General features: G+C 44.7%; 1 protein-coding gene across 1 annotated transcript; it reads right to left on the reverse strand.

The window, feature by feature from the left end:
• Positions 1 to 8: 8 nt before the first annotated feature.
• On the reverse strand, positions 9 to 21483 carry COPS4 (COP9 signalosome subunit 4). The gene is made up of 10 exons (XM_074993696.1): positions 21308 to 21483; positions 12106 to 12185; positions 9919 to 10070; positions 7628 to 7731; positions 7068 to 7221; positions 4677 to 4827; positions 3796 to 3966; positions 2023 to 2138; positions 1017 to 1101; positions 9 to 498 (listed from the first exon to the last, which is right to left on the reverse strand). The coding sequence occupies exons 1-10, from the start codon at positions 21379 to 21381 to the stop codon at positions 365 to 367; spliced, it is 1221 nt and encodes a 406-aa protein (XP_074849797.1). The 5' UTR covers positions 21382 to 21483; the 3' UTR covers positions 9 to 364.
• Between the last annotated feature and the right edge of the window lie 705 nt (positions 21484 to 22188).

The following is a 22188-nucleotide window of genomic DNA, read 5'->3' on the forward strand; positions in this document are numbered from 1 at the left end:
AGGTTGAATCTAGTTGTCTCCTTCCTCCCTTTACTGGAATAACCACAACTTACAGGAACATGACACATTTTCATAACCATCAGTGAAAGAAATGATCCGACAGAGCAATTTAGCAAACACTATGTACAGCAAAAATATATCTTGAGATATACTTCTTCCCATACTTTTAAATCACAGCTTCCAAAAAAGCAAGGTATATTGCTCATGCAGTGATACCACATTGAGTATTTTGACAAAACTTCAGGAATTTTATAAAAGACTCGACACTACTATAAGTTTCAGGTGATCATGTCATATTCCTAGTGGATGTCATCTATACAGCACAGAAGGAAATTAATAAAAGTCCAAAGACTGAAGTGTTGTTTTACTGAGCCATCTGAGCTTCCATTGCTTGTGCTGTCCAGTCTGGTACTGTCTGACTAATCTTCTCCAGAAGGTTGTTAACTTGGAAACACAGTGACTGAATCTGCTTGTCCCACGTTGGCAAAGCTTCACGTGCTAAACAAACAAAAAACCAATTGGCAAAAGCAGGCAGATTCTTTGCAATTCTGTTGTACTTCAACTAAATAGCATTTGTATTATTTCACTTAATTATGTGACAAAAAAGTATCGTCTATTTTCCAAGTCTACAAGAATTTCTAAATTTAAAAAGATTAATCTAATTGGTGGCTGTATATCACACAATTAGCTACTGCACCACAAAGTAAAAGTTGAGAATTTACTACTCATATATTTACAAGACTAATAGAGTGATTTTTTTTTGCAGACTGGTATAACTTTTGTGTATATAGTTAATCGTTCTCTTAAAACATGAAAAAAGCAAAATATGGCTTTGTAAGTAACTAGAAGACAGCTGAATTGCCACTTACAAAACAGATTCTGCCATCTGCTGGCAACAGCAAGTACATGCACACTTGCTTGTACAGATCCTTGTTTTAAAAATATAACTTGCTTGTGTTAGAGAATAGGTTAACCAATTTATTTTGAATTGAACCACAAAAAAAGGAAAACCTTACTTTCAAAATGAACTATTCCATCAATCTGATCAATAAATCCATTCATGCGACCCTCAGTTATCATCTGAGAAGCTATCTTTTCTGCCTGCAAAACAGGAATTAGACACACATCTGAGAATTTTATTTTGTTTCCAACCTACTTACGAAGCCACAAAAGGATGCCCAACCTCTACAACTAATTTATTGTTTAAGACTGCATTATTGTCACCAAACCTCTGGCCCAAAGAGAACCAGAAAGACTCCCTGTGGCACCAGCCATATTACTGCTTAATCCACTTCTTATTGCTAATTGAAGCTAAGTACCCTCCCTCTCTGCAGCCCCCAAAATGGGGTGAATGTCTTGCACGGCTGGCTGAATATGCTGACCTTGTGACTGACAGACTAGAGGCAGCACAGAGAACTTTCTTAAGCAAGGTTGCGTTCATGGGCAGACTCGCTGCCACTCATCCCACCTTCAGGGCCTTCAAAGCTAACTGTTTAAAATTATAATCAAAAATATCTGTCAATATCTGTCACAGGAACTATTTTTAGCGGGGGGATGTTGAGCTGCACCACAACCCCAAACCTGCACCCTAACTCATTGCCCTAGACTGGAGTCATAAATATAGTTGCCAACTTTCCCTAACCAGATGCCACTGCTGCAAATGGCATCTGCTCCAAGAAAGCTGGCAACCTAGCCACAGCTAGAGGTGGCTGTGGAGCCCCAGGCTGGCAGCAGGACTTGGACCAGCAATGCAGGGCTGGTGTCCTGGACCCCATAGGTGGCAGGCTGCAGAGTCTGCAGGGTGGTGGTGGTGGGTGTCCAAAGCGAAGGGCTGGCAGGACCTTGGAGAGGCCACCTGGATACTGGGCCATGGGGTTTTGGAGCTAGGGAAGCCAGGTGGAAAAGCTGGATATGCTGCAGTACCCCTCACCTCTTCTTCACATGTCTGTGTTATCAACATCACTATTACCAATGGAATTAGTTTCTGATATTCAAAAATGAACACAAGAGAAATGAAGATACCTTGGCTGCTGGGATCTCTAATAGTGCTCCAAGCTCTTCAAAGGTAATATTGTTGTACAGTTTGCTTGCAGATAACAAGTTGTGCTCAATAACAGCTCTGTCCAAGATACTGGAACCTTAGAGATGGAATAAAATGACACTTTGCTGAGTTATCAATAGGCTTTTTTTCTTGCACTTTCAGTAAGAAAAATATTTTACTAAAACTGTCTATGTACACAGCATCTAACCATATTTGATTTCCTTCCAGAACTACTGCCCCTTGCTAAAGTAAATAAGCAATAACAGACACTGAATTTACACATCTGTTCCAATTAAGCAACTAAGAAAAACCTCTTTAATCCCTCTAGCTCAGTTCTAGGAAATCCAAGTGGAAATTGTCTTGTGGATAATGTACTTGACTGGGACTGTGGTGCTCAAAGTTTATTTTTTGGGTCTGTGACAGGTTTCATGTGTGACCTTAGAAAAGTGAGTTAATCTGTGCCTCAGTTATCCCTTCTGAGAAGCAGGGACACTGCTTTCTTCCTTCCCCACCTAGTCATTATTTTAACACTTTAAAGTAGGAACTGCCTCTTCCAGGTTGTGTAATAACTGCCACCAGATCTTATTTTGAGCCTTTATGCTCAAGCACAGTGCTGTCTGGTGACAGACAGCTATCAGCCAGAGAGGGAAAAACCTTACTACAGTTAAAAGGATATATTAATCAACAAGGAGTTTTTCCAGCTTTGGATCAGACAGCATAGATTTTAGCTAATCAGGAGTTTGGGGTTGAAAAGATGCATACAGCTTATTAGGTAATAAGAACATTTTCTAACTTTCAGTTCTGTCCCCACCCCAAAAGCATTTCTTCCTCACTGTAGGGCAAGAGGTGTCCATAAAGGTAAGGCTTGCCTGACATATGAAGTATTTTATATTCTTTATTGACTTTTCACTTTTAGGCAACACTCATTTGAATTGAAGGGTCCACTGATGTCTTTTAGTGTATGTATCATCATTTAGTAAATTCCAGCCTGAACGGCATGTGACCAGAAACTTCAGTGCAGTGATCAAAGAGTGTATCTGGGAGATAGGAAGTTGGTTTTTGACTTTTACATCCATGTTATCCAGCAGCAGCTAGGAAAACAAAGAGGTTATATCTACACTAGCCCAAATCTTCAAAATAGCCTTATGCAAATAGCCATTTTGAAGATTACTAATGAGGTGCTGAAATACATATTCAGCGCCTCAGAGCTGCGTGTGGAGGCATGCTAATGAGGCGCTGAGTATGTATTTCAGCACCTCATTAGTAATCTTCAAAATGGGCATTTGCATAAGGCTATTTTGAAGATTTGGGCTAGTGTAGGCACGGCCACAGTGAGATCTAGCATGGTCACAAGAGATTTGTATAATATGTAGAAAATAGATCACATTGTGAGAAACTCATGAGTATCATCTAACAAATATTCTGAAAAGCTAGAAAAGCTGAGAGGTCTCAGAAAATGCAAAATTAGGAAAATGTGTTTTATGTTCATTAGGAGAGAGATTAAAGCAGAAATTTACTGAAGTGTATAATCTAACTACATATAGAGAAGCTGGATTCTAGAAAGCCCTTAAGAGTTGTACAGGTTAAAACAGATATGAACTGAATCTGAGACCCAGCACTAAAATATATTCAGAAGTGTAACATTCCAAAGAGAGCCACTTAGAGTCTATATGCATTTCTGTATAGATACACTAGTCATTTATACTGGGTAATCTGCATGGCTCTTTAAACATATGCTTTAAAGAAGTCTGTACCATCAGCTGTAGTTGCTTTCTGGTGTGGCATGAGCATGGCAGCAAATTCCTGCAGCTGATTCCCTCGGATAATTCTGTCTAGGTACATCTTCTCCAAGATCCCATAGGCTGCAAGCTGCTGACACCGCTCATCCTTGAAAAGAGTAGCTAACATGCGAGAGCGCTGCTGTCCTAAAAGAAACAAGAATACCACAAAATGAACTCCTTCCATGATTATGTAAATATCACTTTACTAAACCAGTGGTCATGAGGGAATATTTTGCTGCACTGTCATGTTCACTCCTGTGCTACTTCCAGGGTAGGAGTGTATCATATAGAAAACATCTGTAATACAGAACTGTCCAGGACTTTAATGTGCCCATCACCATGGCGTCTAGACACTTAGTATTTTATTGCAAAAAATGAGGAGTGGTGCTCCTCATGGAGAATACATGATTAATTTAAATAAAGAAATGAGCCAATCTTTTTTTTTGTTTTTCCTAAAAAACCTTCCTGCATTACTCTCTTTGTTTTCTCTAGCTGTACTTTGTAATCAGTCAGTGAAGGGTTTCCTCAGATAACAATATTGCTGCAACCTTTTTGCAAAGTGTATTTTTAACTAAGCTTTCCTTTCTTCCAGGCTCTTTTGTATATCCAGGTAAGATAACTGTAACTTAGGCATTAGGTGTGCAGAGAAAGATACTCAAATCTTAGTTATCAGTCTGTTATCAAGTCTTTGACCTCCTACCTCTTTTCATAGTTCTAGATTCCTCACTACTTCACCTTAGAAAGATGAGAGTTATACAAAATGTAATGCTGAACTCAGCTAAAGATCAACAATTCTTTTATATATGGAATATAAAAGGCCAGAAATAGACATAAAACTGTAACATTCATTTTACCTGCTGATGCTAGGATAGTACAATGCAAAGCATGCTTCAATGCCTCTAGTCTTTCACTTTCATGGACTATGCTCTTGTAAGAGAGCTCATTGTACCTTTGGGCAGCTTCAATGAACTTCCGTCTGTAATCAAGAACACGAGCGTAGCACACCTAAAAAGCAAATGTTTCAGTAAGAGCATGACCATATAAAGAAGAATCACATTAGCAGCTGTAATACGAAGTAAAATCATGACTCCATAAACATCATTTTAATCTGCAGAGAACTACACCATCATCTCAGGGACGTTCTGGAAGAGTTCAAAAAACTTTCTCTGAAGTTAGAGACCTTGTATTCTGGCCATCTGTCCTCCATGTGCCCTGATAAAGTTACACAGACTTATGAGATCTGTGCAGAAATTGCAGAATCTTAAACTATATGTGAAACTCACAAGTTACAAGTTTTTTTTTTTAAATAAAAGGAAAACATACACGCTTTGTTTAAATTATTGTATTTTTGAAAATCTGTGTTATTTTTATTAAATTAATATTTATTTTGGCTCTCTTTAAAAAAGGATTGTTAAAGGTTTTCATGTTTAAATTCATTTAGTAATTTTTTAAATAGGAATTTCATCATGTGTATTTTTTCATCATCCCTATAAACTTCTTTTTATTTACTATGTTTTAACAAAAAAGACTAAATACCAGTTTCAACACCATTTTCTTCTAGTTTGGAAACTTTAAGTACTGATTTAGCTGCCAAAATAGGGCACCACTCCAAATTTTTCCATGTTATCTGTTTTCTGTTAGGTTCAACCTCTTTCAACAATTGCTCAGCTATGTCAGTTTTGAGGCCCATACTTGATTTGGTGATTTTTTTTTCCTGTATGGTTTTATGAGAAGCATTCCCATGTTCCTGGCACAACCAAACTCGTGTTACTTTAGGTTATGCGAAGAGAAAGCTGCATAGCAAATTTGGTGGCACTAGCTCTTAGCATGTAGGAATTTTGATCAAATAGACAAATGCTCTTAAATGTATAGCAGGTAAAAGATGCAATGAAGATTTAGGCAAATCAACATAATGATTCATCTAGTAATTTGGCCAGGACATCAAAGTAACAACACTAATTCTGCTAAGTATCATGTACCTTTAAATGGACCACTAGTGGTTAGCACCTGAGTTTTATAGTTCATCCAAAAAATAGGGAATAACTAATAGCTAATATGTAAATAGTCAGTTCATGGATTTAAACTATCAGGTACAGATTGAACCTCTCTATCTAATACCCTTGGGACCTGATTGGTGCCAAATGAGAGAATTTGCTGCATCATGGGAGGTCAGTTTTATCTAGCAGCATTACCTACACTACCACTGCTTACTGGGCTCTTAGCAGACATGTAGGGGTAAATTACAGGTATATAACAGCACAGAAAACAGAGCCAGGACTAGTGGCTGTAAACAAACTTCATGGGACTGCAGGAAACTTGGTTACACTCATGCTAAGTGGACATACAGCTAACTAAAATCATGCCAGACTACCGATGTTGCTGGATGAGAATGTGCTGGACTGGAGAGGTTCAACCTGCAGTATAATCGCAAGCATTAAGTTTTGCAAAACCTATAAAATATGTTTATACAAAATTTCTTTGTGAGCTAGGATAGATTTACAAGGAAAGTAACATTTCCCTTCAGTGTTTGGATCTCAAACACTGCAGCACTGTCTGACTGCATAAATGTTAAAAATGAAACTGAAAATAAAATAGTAACAGAGAGTAAGCCATGCTAGTCTATACACTATCAAAAAAAAGCAGTCAAGTAGCACTTTAAAGACTAGCAAAATAGTTTATTAGGTGAGCTTTCGTGGGACAGACCCACTTCTTCAGACCATATACCATCAGGGATGGGGCGCATACACGGGCAGACTGCACTCCATATGTGCCTCACCCTGGTGGAAGAGTGCATGGTGGCTCCAGCGGCAGCTACTGGAGGCTGCGAGGTGGCCCCTTCAGCTGTGCACCAAGGCACTTCCCAGTGGCATGTGCCAAGGCAGCTGCAGCTGTGTGCAGAGGGGCCACTCCAGCCATACGCGGCGGTGGGGTCCCAGACACACAGAGGGATGTGAGACAGGGTGAGGTCGAGGGGCTTCTCCAGTGGCGGCTTTGGTGAGTGACAGTTTTTTGGGGTTTTTTTGGGAGGTGGGTGGGAAGAGAGGGAAGGGGGAAAGCCAGTAAACCCCTGCATTTAGCAGACTTTCGGAGGAACAGGCACCCTGCCCATCCATTAGTCCTTTAAATGGAGGGTTTACTGTAAATCTATTTCTCAAAAGCTTATGAAAAGCTTCAAACCCCACTACTATAATATAATGAGGCATTCATTCCCTCTTAGAAAGAAAAACTAAAAGACATTACACCACCTTATAATGGATTTGTAGCTGTTCATTGGTTGATTCATTCTGAAGCAGCGACGCTCGATTAATATAAGCCTCCGCCTGAACTGGATCATCATCCTCCAGGTACAGTCTGGCGATTTTCAGGTAAGTCTCTAATTTATAATCCACGTTGTATTGTCTGTGAAGGAGCAGGAAAATATGTAATGTAGGAATCCACTTATGTGAGCATTTCAGTCTTGCAATCATAAAAGGACATTCATGTAAACAAAGCAACTGCTTACATGCTGGGGAAAATGCATGAACATAGAGAAGGGAACAGAGTGTTTTGAAGTGAAACTTCATTAATTACATTTGGTAGAATTATGCTAATGACTAAGTATTACATATGTCACTGCTTTGAGAAGCAAACAGTATTTTGATACTGTGCAGATGATTTTGAATTTACCTACACAACTGTCATCATGCCACACTAATGAAGCTCCAGGGAAATAAGCACAGAAAAACAAGACATAATTTATTTTAGGGAAGCATTTAAAACACAGGACATTCAACAGTACAGAACTGTATCTAACTACTGTATTTACTTTTGTCCTGTTTCCAAAGGGATCCCAACCAACACTTGTGCTGCATTTCTCCAGTCTTCCTCTTTCTCATAAATTGATGCAAGATGCTGTCTTATAGAAGCAACCTGGAAAAAACAAAAACTTTTTATAAAACTGATCCATATTCCATTAATAATCATACCTTCTGCTCTTTTTCTTCATTATCAATAATATTTCCCCAACTACCAGACTTGTGATACAGCAGCTTCATAATCAGTATGCTCCTTCCACCTAAGAGTCTTTATCAAACAAAGACCAAAGTTTAAAAAATAAAAACAATTAATGGCTTTATCTTCATGTTGGGGGTTCCCAAACTGAGACACTATAAAGGGACCTGATTTTTATAAGGGGCTGAGCATCTTTCCTCTGAAGATCATATGCTTTTACAGGTACTAAGTTAGGGTCTCCAAAATAGTTAGCCATTTGCGAAGGTCTGGGTCTAAATACTTAACTCTTCTACCACTCGCATGAGTAGGAATGCACTCATATAACATTGCACTCAATCTTGAGACTTAGCATGCAGGCAGGGTGCTGTGCTCATGCATTTTATTAGTTGTGAAATCGATGCCTCACAGAGGAACTGTAACAATTAATTGATCCATTTGTTGTGATATGCTTAATCTATGTATAACCAGTGGAACATGAGTAAGCATGTTTAGACAAACATTGGGATGAAAGCTGATTACAATAACAACATGGAAACCAATGCAAATATAGACCACAAGTGATTGAATTAGAAATAAACAAATATTAGGTTTTATAATATGTGAATAAAAGCTTATATTTTCCCCATACATGAATATTATCAACTTATGCTGCAAGATCTCTAGAAAGAAATAATGAGCTGGCTTCAACACCTACACAACTAAATTCTTCAGCTAACTGACAGAGCAAGTATTTTAAAAGAACATTTTCCCTGATAAACAAGTTCTGAGTTCCTAATCTACTTAGGCTACTGCTACACTACCATTGTCCCATCGGAGGGGGCATGGTAATGAGGCAATTCAAAGCAGGCTAACGAGGTGCTGACATGCATATTCAGTGCCTCATTCGCATAATGGTAGCCACCCGAACAAACATCAAATTGCAGATTGACAGTGTAGATGGAAGTGCCCCACTTCCACATTCCCTTACTCCAATCTAGTTCAGTGGGAATAAGGAAATGTTGAAGCAGGGCACTTACTTTGATGCTACCCCCATATTCACTTTCAATCTGCAATTCAACATTTGTTTGGGCAGCTGCTATTATGCCATTGAGGCACTGAATATGCATGTCAGGGCCTTGTTAGCCTGCTCTGAATTACTTCATTACCATGCCCCCTCTGACGGGACAATGGTAGTGTAGCAGCAGCCTTAGAGAACACTTTCTAATAAAACAAAACTTTAAAAAAAAAAAACCAAAATATTGTCTCTTCATATGCTCTGTCCACTGTGTTACTATTATAAAATGCAGCACAATGTGTTCCAGAGTACATGTAGCCAGATTAGTGTCTTGATTTAGTAATCAATTTTTAACAGCGTATGCACTAAATACTAAGCATCCTGATTAAGGAACAAATAGAATGCATCTACACATTCCCCCTCTGAAAGGAGGGGACATGTTAATGAGGCAGTTAAGATGCTAATGAGGTGCTAACATGAATATGTGACACCTCATTAGCATAATGACAGCTATGCATGATTCAAAAGTGCTGCTTTTGGAATGCATGCTGCCTGCGTAGATGGGGGCTTTTGAAAAGGACCCCGCTGACTTCGAAAGCTCCTTCTTCCTAAAACCAAATAGGAAGGAGGAGCTTTCGAAGTCAGGGGAGCCCTTTCGAAAGGCCCCCGTCTACACAGGTGGCGTGTGTTCTGAAAGCAGCACTTTTGAATTGCGTGCAGCCATCATTATGCTAATGACATGCTGTATAGTCATGTCAGTGCCTCATTAGCATCTTCTGAACTGCCTCATTAACATGCCTCCTCTGAAAAGAAGGGGCACATGTAGATACAGCCTTACAGAATTCTTTGCATATCCAAAATCCTCATTTAATTGAACTGGAGTTTTGGGATACAAGAATGTAGAATTGGGCTATGAATGGCATTTTTTTTTTGGTTAACTGAAAAACCTTTAAAATGCAGTATTTGGGATTAAAAACTATTTTGAGCTTTTAAGACAAATAAACTCATCAAAATTTCATCGATTTGAAGACCAGAAGGAATCATCATCATTTAATCTGACCTCCTCCATGTTGCCAGACAGAGAATCTCACCCACTCACTGCTCTCTCTTACCTGTTCTTCAAATGAAATGACTCTAGGCTGTATCTTTTCCAAGGTAAAGTGATATATTTCTTTGGCTGTGCTATCAGGAAGATTTGGGAGATGAGTACAGAAATCTGTCAGCAACTGTCGCGAGATCACTAAACTGACATTCTCATTTACCACTAGTACAAAGACAAAATCAAAGGAGGAAACAACAGAAAAAATGTGTCAATGCTTTTGATAGCAATGCATAGTTAATCAGGTGCTTTAATGGTAACTGAATATTGCTGGTTTTTTAGTAATTTAAAAAACCCTTGAACTTAAAGAAAACTAGATTCTATCTCTATGAACTGCCTTTGTTATATTGCTCAGAACTGTTTCCTATGGTTAAGAATGGGATTGAGTCGGGGGCCACTGACCCCTAGAAAAATCAATTGGGGCTCACACACAAGTAAGAAGCAGCAAAAAACATAACAAAAACACACAACGACCTCAAGTGAGGGTGAAAAAAAAGGGGGGTGGGGGAAGAAAGACATTCACCTCAAATCCTTCATACTCAAGCCCAATAGCGGGGAGGGTGCTGAGGCTCAGGGCTTACACCCTCCACCTCCCGATTAACTCTTCTGGAGGGCTTGGGGTTAATAGATTTTGTGGGGCCTAGACTCTGGGCTGGGGCCAAAAATGAGAGGTTCAGCGTGTAAGAGGGAGCTGCTGGGGTAGGGATGCAGGATTTAGGCATCAGGGAGGAGGCAGGAAAGAGGTGGGTGTACAGGATCTGGGCAGGTAGAAGGGAGCAGGTGTGGACAAGGGATTTGGGCACACCCCTTACTCTTCTCTTCCAGGCTAGAGTAACAGGGTTGACAGAGTGATCTATGGACAATTTGACAGGTCTTCTGTAGATCTGCTATATTGAAGTGTACATATGGGCTAAGAAAAAAATAAGTTTGTTCACATATACAGAAGATAATGCTGACGGCTTCTTATTTACAACGTCCCCAGGAAGTGTTAACAGACATTCAGATGGTACTTTTGTAGCCAGCATTACAAGTATTTATGTGTCAGTTACGGTAAACATTCATATGGCCCTTCAAGCTTTGGCCACCATTTCAGAGGATATGCTTCCCTGCAGATAACTGTGTTAATTAAATTTCTGACTGAGCTTCTTAGGGGTAGGGGAGAAATTGTATGTCTTCTGCTCTGCTTTACCCACATTCTGCCATATATTCCATGTTATATCAGTCTTGCATGATGACCCAGCATATGTTGTTCATTTTAAGAACATTTTCAAAGCAAATCTGACAAAACGCAAAGTTAAGTATCCACGTAAGATATCTAAAAATAGCTAAAAACACAACCTACAATTTAAGAATCTGAAGCGCAGTCCAAAATTTGACAGGGATGAGATGTGGAACATTGTTTCATAAAAGAGCAACACTCCAGTGCATAAACTCCAGAACCAAACCACCAAAAAATACAATCAACCTTCTACTGGTGGCATCTGAGTCAGATGTTGAAAATGAATGTGTGTTGGTCTGTGGTGCTCAGAAATGTTGTCAAGCAGAATTTGTCATCACCATGAATGCACGCCCTCTGGAATGGTGGTTGAAACATGAAGGGACATATGAATCTTTAACTCATCTGGCAAATAAATGTCTTGCAATGCCAGCTGCAATAATGCCATATGAATTTATTGGGTGACATTGGCTGAGCAATAGGACTGAGTGGACTTGTAGGATCTAGTGTTCTACATAATTTTATTTTTGAATGCAATTTTTCTTTTACTTAATTCTACATTGTAAGTTCAGCTTTCATGATAAAGAGATTGCATTAAAGTATTTGTATGAGATGAACTGAAAAATACTATTTCTTCTATTTTAGGGTGCAAACAGTAGTAGTAAATAGGAAGTGAGCACTGTACACTGTATTCTGTGCTGTAATAGAAATAAATATATTTTTAAATGTAGAAAATATCCAAAATATTTAAACAAATAGTATTCTATTATTGTTCAACAGCAGAATTTGGATTAACTTAAATTGTTTGACAGCCCTAGTTTTAATATATGGATGATTGGTGTTTGAAGCAGATTCAGATGCAACACTGAATATGCACACAGCATCAAACATTCACAGAGCCTGAGCTTATTTATCTGACTGTACAATCCAAAATTTATCAAGTCTTCAGTCAACAATGCATAAACAAAAGAAGTATGTACTTACTTGATTCTACAAAAGCCTTTAGGGCTTCTAGTTGTTCCACTGCTGACAGCTGAATTGCTTTTTCCAGTATCTGACGATATCTGTCCATAGATTTAAAACTGAACATTGTATCACAAGTAATACCTTTTCATTTTTCACTCTATTTTATGCTTACATTGTAGTTTAGACTGTCTCTCTCATTATAAATTCTCTATAAAAGCTGATATTTCTTTAAGCTGTTGTTTTCAAGACAGCCTAACGGGCATGTGCCCAAAGCCCAGTGAAATTCAGTGGGAGTCAAAGCCTAGACTCCTTTGAAAATTCCATGTCTTCCAAGATTTGTATTTACAGACTGTGAACAATATCATAGATAACTGTGTACACATTAGTGCAGCTCTCAAGTTTGAGGCATAATGCCTTAGTATTGTCATAGGAAGTGGTACCAAACGAATACACAAAAATGAGACTATATATTTCATAAGACTGTCACATCCTGGGGACAAGAGGATCAAAAAATGCTGGAGTCTAGGAAGACAAGAGATACTGATAGAAGGAGGATGTGTGTCATAACAGAACAGAGAATGATATGACACCTCTACAAGCTGGAGAGAAAAAATGCATTTGTTTAAAAATGTGTTACACGATATAAGCCTCAAAATTGTTTATTGTTAAAACAATATTTATTGTTAAACTATATAGTAACTATATATATTATACTACATTTATTTAACAATAAACAATATTCTGAGGCTTACTGTGTAACACATTTTTGAACAAATGCATATTTTCTCTCCTGGCTTGTAGAGGTGTCATATCATTCTCTGCTCTTTTATGACACACATCCTCCTATCACTACCTCTTGTCCTCCTAGACCCCAGCATTTTTTGATGCTCTTGTCCCCAGGATGTGACAGTCTTATAAAATATATAGTTTCATTTTTGTGTATTTTTCTGGTACCACTTCCTCCTCCCGCCCCCACCACACATTCTCTCTCTCTCTCTGTAGGTATCTAACATCTCTACAAGCCAAGCGAGAAAAAATGCATTTGTTTAAAAATGTGTTACACAGTAAGCCTCAAAATATTGTTTTTTGTAAAATATCCAGTAACTATTGCAGCTTTGATCTCATGGGTTAAGCGGTCATTATATGTATCAGTGAAACTGCAACCTCAGAGGTGCAGTAATACATAAAAGAACATAATTTACTCTGAAGTCCTTCTTCCATCCCAATTTTAAAGCCTACTATAGATCAAGCAACTCCTAAAAATGAGGCACTGCTAAATAGTATATCTATCTCCTGTTTCTTGGTCCATTGATCTGTGTTCTGTTACCAGCTTTGCCCTGATCTGTTGCCTAACATTGGGTGAACCATTTCTCCATTATGTGCCTCTGTTTCTCTCCCTTACTGTTTGTCTTATCTGTTTATATTGTAAACACTTTGGAGTAGGAACAGTATCTCACAATGTATTTATATAGTGTTCTAACACAATGGCCACATCTACATTAGCCGGCTACTTTGAAATAGCTGGCACAAGTTCGAAATAGCGCACTACTTTGAAGTTGAAATCGATGTTAGGTGGCAAGACGTCGAAATCACTATTCCCATCATAAAACGGGAATAGCGCTCTACTTTGAAGTTAAACACTGAAGTAGGGTGTGTGTAGATGATCCATGTCCCGCTACATTGAAATAGCGGGGTCCTCCATGGCAGCAGTCAGCTGAGAGGTTGGGACGTGCTGTCCAGCCCCTGTGGGGCTCTAGGATCACCATGTGCCCTTAAAGTACCATGGACCCAAACTGCCCAACCAGCACCCATGGCAGCCATCCAGACCCCCGAGCGCCTCCCAAGGCTCCCCCTCGAGGGGACCCAGGGCCCCCAGGCAGCCAGACAGAGGGATCAAGAAGTGGCAGGGTCCCTCCTGGATGTAGCTGAGCTCCAGGACCTGTTAGGGTTCTGGGGTGAAGAGGAGGTACTCCACATAATGGGCAGCAAGTGGCAGAACGCAGAAATGTTCTGTTTGCCCAGCTGGCCGAGGGCCTGGCTGCCTGGGGTCACCCTGCCACACTCTGGATCATGTCCAGAGCAAGAAGGACTTGCGGCAGAGTTACGGCCAGGCCAGCCAGCCAGCCAGGGGCCACCCTCGCTGCTTACCCCTATTAGAGGGAGCTCAGGGCCATCCTGGGCCCCTGGGGATACCTCCTCTGCCCCCGGCTGCCCTTGACACCACAGCTGAGGAGCCCCAGCAGGCCTTGGAGCCCCAGTCTGGCCCAGAGGCCAGCCCTGCACCTTGGGGCCCACTGGAGGAGCCAGCCCTCAGGACTGCTGAGGAGGATTCCAGCAGTGAGGTCGGGGGGAGAGGGGTTCCTCATTGACCGCCCCCACCCCCGGCTCCAGCCAGGTGCCTGCCCACCAGAGCCGTGTCTACACGTGCATGCTACTTCGAAGTAGCGGCACTAACTTCGAAATAGCGCCCGTCACGGCTACACGTGTTAGGCGCTATTTCGATGTTAACATCGATGTTACGCGGCGAGACGTCAAAGCCGCTAACCCCATGAGGGGATGGGAATAGCGCCCTACTTCGATGTTCAATGTCGAAGTAGGGACCGTGTAGTCGTTGTGCGTCCCGCAACTTCGAAATAGTGGGGTCCGCCATGGCGGCCATCAGCTGAGGAGTTGAGACACACTCTCTCTCCAGCCCCTGCGGGGCTCTATGGTCACTGTATGCAGCAGCCTTTAGCCCAGGGCTTCTGGCTGCTGCTGCTGCAGCTGGGGATCCATGCTGCATGCACAGGGTCTGCAACCAGTTGTCGGCTCTGTGTATCTTGTGTTGTTTAGTGCAACTGTGTCTGGGAGGGGCCCTTTAAGGGAGAGGCTTGCTGTTGAGTCCGCCCTGTGACCCTGTCTGCAGCTGTGCCTGGCACCCTTATTTCGATGTGTGCTACTTTGGCGTGTAGAAGTTCCCTTGCAGCGCCTATTTTGATGTGGTGCTGCGCAACGTCGATGTTGAACGTCGACGTTGCCAGCCCAGGAGGACGTGTAGACGTTATTCATCGAAATAGCCTATTTCGATGTCGCCACATCGAAATAGGCTACTTCGATGTAGGCTTCACGTGTAGACGTAGCCCAGGTGTCCCCCAACCACAGCAATGGACAGTAAGGTATATACCCCACAGGGCACACCCCCGCCCCAGGCCATGGGGCCGGGGCACCAGACATGACCAGGGGCCCCCCATATTCCTAGGAAGGCAGCACAGCTATCAGTGCCCATCAGCACCCACTCCCACAGACAGTGCCATGCCCTAACCCCTGAAAGGGGATAGAAAACCACTCAATGGGGCCACACACAGGAACACCATGCCCACAGACAGGGGACAGAGATCATGGGCCACGGGCCAGGTCACAGTACTAACGGCCTTCCCCTCCCTCTCTCCCCATACCCATAGCCGCACCATCCAAGGCCCCAGACAACCAGGCACCCTTTGTTGTCCCAGAGAGCCCACCAGAACCCAAGGACCACCAGCACCTGGGGGCTCCGCCAGTGCCAGGATGGGAGTACCCCTGCAGGGGACAGCCCCTGTGCACCCCCACCTCCTGGCCACTCTCCAGCGGCAAGTGGAGATGGCAGAGGAGAAGCTCTAGTATGAGCAGGAAGAGCCCACCTGGCGCGGGGCAGAAGTTCATGGGCATGTTCCAGGACACAGCAGGGTCGTTCTGGGAAGCCATGACTCTGCTGCCCTCCCCCCGTTCCACCTGCCAACCCACTTGCTGTCTCTCCTGTTGCCCCGCCTGCCAGGCCCCCAGGACTGGAGCCTGCTGGGGCTGAAGACCGGACGGTTGAGGCATCACAGCCCTACTTGGCCATTCTCTTGGCTCCCAGTCTGCCGTGCCAGGGATCACAGATGAGAGTGGGGCTGATGGCCAACCTGTCTGCTGGCTTCCCCCTGTATATAGTTATCCTCCCCTTTGTATATCGTTGCCCCCCCCCGCATAAATAGTTCCATTTTGTTGTTCACAATCCACACTATACAGTTAGCAGTTATTCAATAATCCAGTTTTATTTTCCAAACAACCCTGTGTGAGATGTGTGCTTGTTGGAAGCGATGGTGTGTGGGTGTTCTGCACACCGCCCCCATGACACCCGCCAGTGAGTTTCTCAGTGGGCCCCCTGATCCAAAAGGGCCCGCAGGGACCCTCGGACCCATATCCCCTCCTGGTGGGCCTGGCAACTGGGTGCGGTGGCCAGCTAGGGGAAGCCTGTGCTGGTGTCGACTACCCACCCTGGACAAAGGCCTCCTTCTTGCTCTCAATGATGTCGTGGAGCATGCAGCATGTGCCCATAACCTGGGAGACTTTCTGGAGGCTGACATCCAGGCACCGCCACCGACCCTTCAAGCAGCCGAAGGTCCTCTCCACCACCTGGCGGGCGTGGTTCAAACAGCTGTTGAACCACTCCTGGCTGGCACTGAGGTGGCTGGTGTACAGGAGCATGAGCCAGGGCTGGAGGGGATAGGCCGCATCTGCCACGAGGCAGAGGGGCACGGTGGTGTCCCCACCTCCAGCTGGCAACACAGGCCTGAGTTCTGGAACACACAGGTGTTGTGGGCACAGCCAGTCCAGCCCACAAAGACATCCTGGAAGTGGCCCCAGCTGTCCACCATGGCCTGCAGGACCACCCAAGTAGTAGCCCCTCCGGTTTATATATTGTTCCCCACTGTGGTCCGGGGCTCGGATGGGGATATGGGTCCTGTTTAGGGCCCTGAAGCAGTTCAGAAACCCCATGGCAGTGAATCCTGCGATGGCCACATCCAGGTCCCCAACTCGGACGACCCTCTGGAGCAGCAAGGCATTGAGCGCCCAGACTACCTGCGGGGAGGGGACATGAGTGCCCATGAGGGTGTGCAGGGTGCCCCAGCCCCCCAGGTATCCTCCTCCCAGGCACTGCTCCACCCAGCTCCTCCCTCCCCAGGCCCCACACCCGGGCCCCCCTCCTGCCCTTCCCTCCCCAGCCCCACACCCGGGCCCCTCTCCTTCCCCAGCCCCACACCCGGGCCCCCTCCCTCCCCAGGCCCCCACCCTGCCTTTCCCTCCCCAGCCCACCCTCCCTCCAGTGGGTTCATGCCCAGGCCTCCTTACCTCCATGACAGCCCCAACTGTGGCCTTGCTCACTCCAAACTGGTGGCCCACGGAGCGGTAGCTGTCTGGAGTGGCCAGCTTCCAGATAGCTATTGTGACTCTTTTCTCCATTGGGGGGGGGGGGGGGGGGCACGCCGCACCTGGGTGTCCTGGTGCCAGCCCCTGGCAGAGCTCCAGGAAAGTCTGCCAGCGCATGCAAAAGTTCCTTAGCCACATGTTGTTGTTCCACTCCCCCATTACCAGGTGCTCCCACCACTCTGAGCTGGTGAAGTAGCTCCAGAGGTGGTGGAACACCGGGGGAGGGGGGGAGACAGAGGGGCCTGCTGGTCTGGGGTATCCCACTCTGCCCCCAGGGAGGGCTCCCTTGCCAGGAGCTGCTGGGTGGCCTCCCGTGCAGCACCTAGCAGGATGCTTTCTTCCCAGGGGACAGCCTGGAAGGCTTCCAGCTGCTACTGCTGGGGATCCATGGCTGCTGTGACTTGGTCTTGTGAGAGCGTGGCTAGCATGCTGCAGACCTTGTACTGTGCAAACCGAGCATGTTGGGGAGGGGCCCTTTAAAGGACCGGACTGCTGTTGCCCTGGAAGGGCTAGTCCATCCTGTGACCCCGTCAGCAGGCTTTCCTGGCCCCTTATTTCGAAAGGAGGCACTTGTGCATGTAGATGCTCTGATTCTTCCATCTGGTGTGGACCTTTTCCACATTCTTCGTTGCTACTTTGATGCTGAACATCGACAGCACCAGCCCCAGAGGATGTGTGGATGATACGTGTCGAAGTAGCCTATTTCGATGCCGTTACTTCAAAATAGACTACTTTGACATAGCATTCTAGTGTAGATGTAGCCAATGATTCTCAAATTCTGCCTGCCATTGTGGACACCTAAAATATTATGAATGGAGGCATGGACCCCTTTGGAAATCTAACAGTCTGTGGATTCCCATGGGTCCACAAACCACAGGGTATAACAACTGTGCTAGCACAAAGGACTGATAGGCTCCATGGGAATACAAGACCTCCCCCAGCATAATACAGATGGCTGTAATTTAAAGAGATCAAAGTCCCATGTGTTTCACTTTTTTGCATTTGATGGAGACCCACGCATAGTTAGATGTACTATTTTGTTGATGTTTTCTTTCTCATGCACTGCTTTGGAGGGAAACTCTACATCATTCCTTGGCTTTGCAATTGGATACTTATTAGCAACAACAGTGAAACTTGAAATTAAGTTATTTGTGTAATGTCTGATGGTGGTGTTTTGAGGCTTTCCAAAGAGATTCAGCTGCAGAGAAGCAGCAGACCAGAAAACATGTAATAAAAAAAGTTAGAGAATTAGGACATTATTTAAAGAATGATATAGTATAGTATTTAAATTAAATCCTTAAATCAAGACTGGATGCCTAACGGGGTCTGTGAGGGTATTGCTGGAGGTCCGTGAAAAAAATAAAAGAAATAAAAAGTATTATTCATTGCTATGTAGGCCCCATTGTTGTGGTAACTTGTTGTGATGAGATGTGCAACTGAATAGCTGTGACGTTGGAAACGAGTATGCATAGTTTTAAATGTGAATTATTTATGTTTCCTTTTTCATTTAATCAAGTGTACATAGTGGCTACAATTGGCTTTTATGGGGGTCTGCAAATGGTTGGGGGGCTGATTGGGGTCCACACTAGTGGAAAGGTTGGGAATAGCTGTTCTAGTTTAAGCAAAAACTATGAGCACGATACAGGAATTCATGAAATTTGTTGGCCCACGTTATTCAGCTCACACCAGATGATCATAGGATTCCTTTTGACTTTGAAGTCTAAAACTATCAGAAAAAATTTTTAAAATCCTGATTTTTCTAAAATTAGCTAATTTGGCAGTTTAAAGGAACACAAACCCCTGCAGTTTATATATAGTTGTTAAGAGCATGTCTTATAGAAATAAATTATGAGACAGCTACTTAAATATATAAATAATCTCTTGTGGTACGCAAGTTGGGGAGGGCTTGGGGGATGGTTTGGAGTCCTGGGAGGGGGTCAGGGTGTTAAGCCTGGTGTGGGATAAGGCTGCGGGGGGCAGGGTACAATTCAGCCAGGGTATAAAGGGGGTTAGGGTGGGGGTTGCAGCCAGGACCACAGGGGTGGTGGGTTTGGAGCCCTGCACTTGTACTGAGCCAGCTGTACAGGCATGGGGTGAGTGAGGCCACATGGAAGTTGGTGGGGTTGGGACTCGGGGGTTGGAGCTAGACCCGTGGGGGTTGGAGGGGAGCCCCAGGCATGTGGCTGGAGCCCCCTGCTGAGGGAGGTGAAACAGGGTGCATGGGGGTGAGGGAAGGGGGGTTGAGCTGGTGGGGAGGTTTAACGGGTGAACCGATGCAGCTGTCAAGTGGTGCTGCTCTGGGAACCAGGGGGAAGGGAGTTTTTGGCCTCCTGGCTCCCAGCTCCCTTCCATTCTGGGAAGGCACTCTCAGCCTGCCTAGCCACTCGCACCTGCAGGAACTTAGGCAGGCTGAGAGCCCAGCAGCTTCACATTGTGCGAAACTTGCTTTGAAGTGAGTTTTGCACAACCTGAAGCTGCGCACAGCGAAGGTTTACTGTATATGATTACTGATTTGACATGATTAATGATCTGGTAATTGACCAAAAGAGAACGCTGTATTATGCTTTATAAATAAATAGTATATTTTTCAATATTGTCACCATCAAGGTTTTCACTTTGCACTTTCAAGTAATAGCCGTTTAAATCATGTGTTTTTACTAAACAAATTTCCTGCACTGTCATAGCTTCTGTTTTCCAAGTCATGTCTAAGAATGAGAAATCAAGAATTTTGTTGCTTGTAACACCAAACTTGTCTAAATTTGAACATGAGACCAAAACTCTAACACAGGACATAGCAAGATGCAGTCTGTGTATTGCATCCAACCCACCAAGCCTTTTAATCTGGCCCACAGCCAGCACCAACAGCTGTGGAGCAGGGAGAGCTTGGGTGCTGCTCTTATCTCCAGCAAAGTCTGTCAGCTCCAGTTGGCCAGTTTCCAGCCAATAAGCATGGAGAGATTTTGCTGGGGGCAGGGGCAGCACATGAAATCAGCCAATGAGAACTAAAAATTTTGGGACAAGGACAGTGCAGCACAATTTCTCAGCTCCCACCACTCAGTTTCTGGTCAGTAAGAGCTAAGATATTTTGCTGAGGATAAGGGTAGCAAAGCTCTCCCCCACAAATGCAGAGAGCCACATGGAACAGCCAGTGGGCTGGGTCTGCTGGCTGGCAGTGGAGCCTGCCTGAGAGGGCTGCTGACCAGCAGCTGCACCTCAACGCTTTCCCAGACCCTGCAGCCACTGGGACACCCTTCCCCATGCCAGAATTCTCTCCTACACCCACACCCCCTCTCAGACTCTGCACCCTAACCCCCTGTCCCAGATCACAGCTCCTCCTTCACCCAATCTTTGCCCTCCCTCACAGACCAAGACACCCTCTTCTGCACCCCAGTTCCCTTCCCCGAGCTTCCTTCCGCACCTAGTCGACAGGCCAGACCTCACAGCTCCTCCACAGAAAAGTGCAGCCTCTGACCACTTACCTGAATCTTAGCATAGCTCCTCCCCCAAACTATTGCCCACTCCGGCTCCAACATTAAGAAAATCTTAAAACACAAAGCGCAGGTCTTGTCTGGGAGGTTGTTTTTTTTTTGTGGGGGGGGGGGGGGGGGGGAGGGGAGCGGCGGCGGCAATGGTCTTTAAAAGACAGTCCCAGGTTTCACCTGTCCCTTAGCCCCGCCCCCCCCTTACAGAACATGGTCACTTAACAGTCGAGTGTCCAGGATTTTAGACCCAGACGAATACAATGGGAAGTTGAACCGTGGAACTGGCCACGCCCCAAGTGCGGTCAAATGCACGCGACGGAGCAGGGTCCCCTCCAGCATGTCAGTTACACGAGTCGTGGGCCAGGGCTGGAGGTGGAGCAAGACAATGGAAGCAAAGACGCCCAGCCCCGTCGTTAAGCACCTGTTCAACCCCCTTTTCCTCCCACCTCCACTGGGAATACGGCCCCCTACCCCGCCTCCTATCTCCCCTCAGGCGCCCGCCCCGCAGGTCCCAGCCGCCCGTCACTCACTTCCCCGCTAAGTCCTTGTGGGAGCCGCTGGAATTCATGAGCTGGGCCAGCTCCTGCCTCACCGCGGCCGCCATCTTCTTTCGCACACGCTGACAGACAAGGAAAAAACACACTCCTCCCGCAAGAAAGAAGCCGCCTCGTCCCTTTGTATCATAGAGAAGCGTCGGCTAGAACAGCTGCCGGCCCTGCGCGAAGGGTCACATGATCCTTTCTGGTGCGGGTTGTATCCCTCCTCCTGAGCGGTATTGGCTGCCGGCCAGGGGCTGCCTCACTGGGATTGGTGTGGGCCAAGGGGCGGGGGTGTGCAGCTGCGGTGGAGGATTTACACCCTAATCGGGAGCAGAACTCCCCACGCCAGCGGTGCTGCAGTTTCTGGGTTCGCGTCTAGGTCTCGGAAGGCTGCTATTAAGCTCTTCCTTTCCCCCCATGCCCGCATTTGGCGATGGTGCTAGTCCAAGTGCTGCACCCCTTGATGATGGGGGGCGGGGTCTGGAAATGTAGGGGCTCTTGACCTTACACTTACACAATCTCCTGAGAGAGTTGGAGGATGTCGTTTCCTTCAAAGGGGCTCCTGGGTCAAGGAAAGAAGTAGGGCTAGGGCCTCATTAGAAGACCGTGTTGTAGCTGTTTCTCCAAACTCTTTTGCTTGCCAGCTCCGTATTAGTGGTGTTAATAGCACATCTGTCATACTATCAGAGATCTCGGACATTGCAATCTTTGTTTTCCTTTTGCATTTTTGTATAATTTTTGCTCTAAAAGCAAATTAATACATTTCCTATTTTACTGATGTAAAATTGAGGGCCAGGTATCCGTATAAACTAAGTTTCTCAAATGTGGCACCCACATACAAGAGAGCTGCTTGTCAGAAGAGCTGAGTACCC

Source organism: Carettochelys insculpta, chromosome 4 (assembly GCF_033958435.1).
Source record: "Carettochelys insculpta isolate YL-2023 chromosome 4, ASM3395843v1, whole genome shotgun sequence".
NCBI lineage: Eukaryota > Metazoa > Chordata > Testudines > Carettochelyidae > Carettochelys > Carettochelys insculpta.

Excerpts from the sequence above, each read along its gene's own strand:
- COPS4 (XM_074993696.1), bottom strand. The coding sequence starts at position 21,381 with ATGGCGGCCGCGGTGAGGCAGGAGCTGGCCCAGCTCATGAATTCCAGC. Across the intron at positions 12,186-21,307 it reads CACAAGGACTTAGCGGGGAA|ATATCGTCAGATACTGGAAA; the intron begins GTGAGTGACGGG and ends ATCTATGGACAG. Across the intron at positions 10,071-12,105 it reads AAAGGCTTTTGTAGAATCAA|TGGTAAATGAGAATGTCAGT; the intron begins GTAAGTACATAC and ends TCTTTGTACTAG.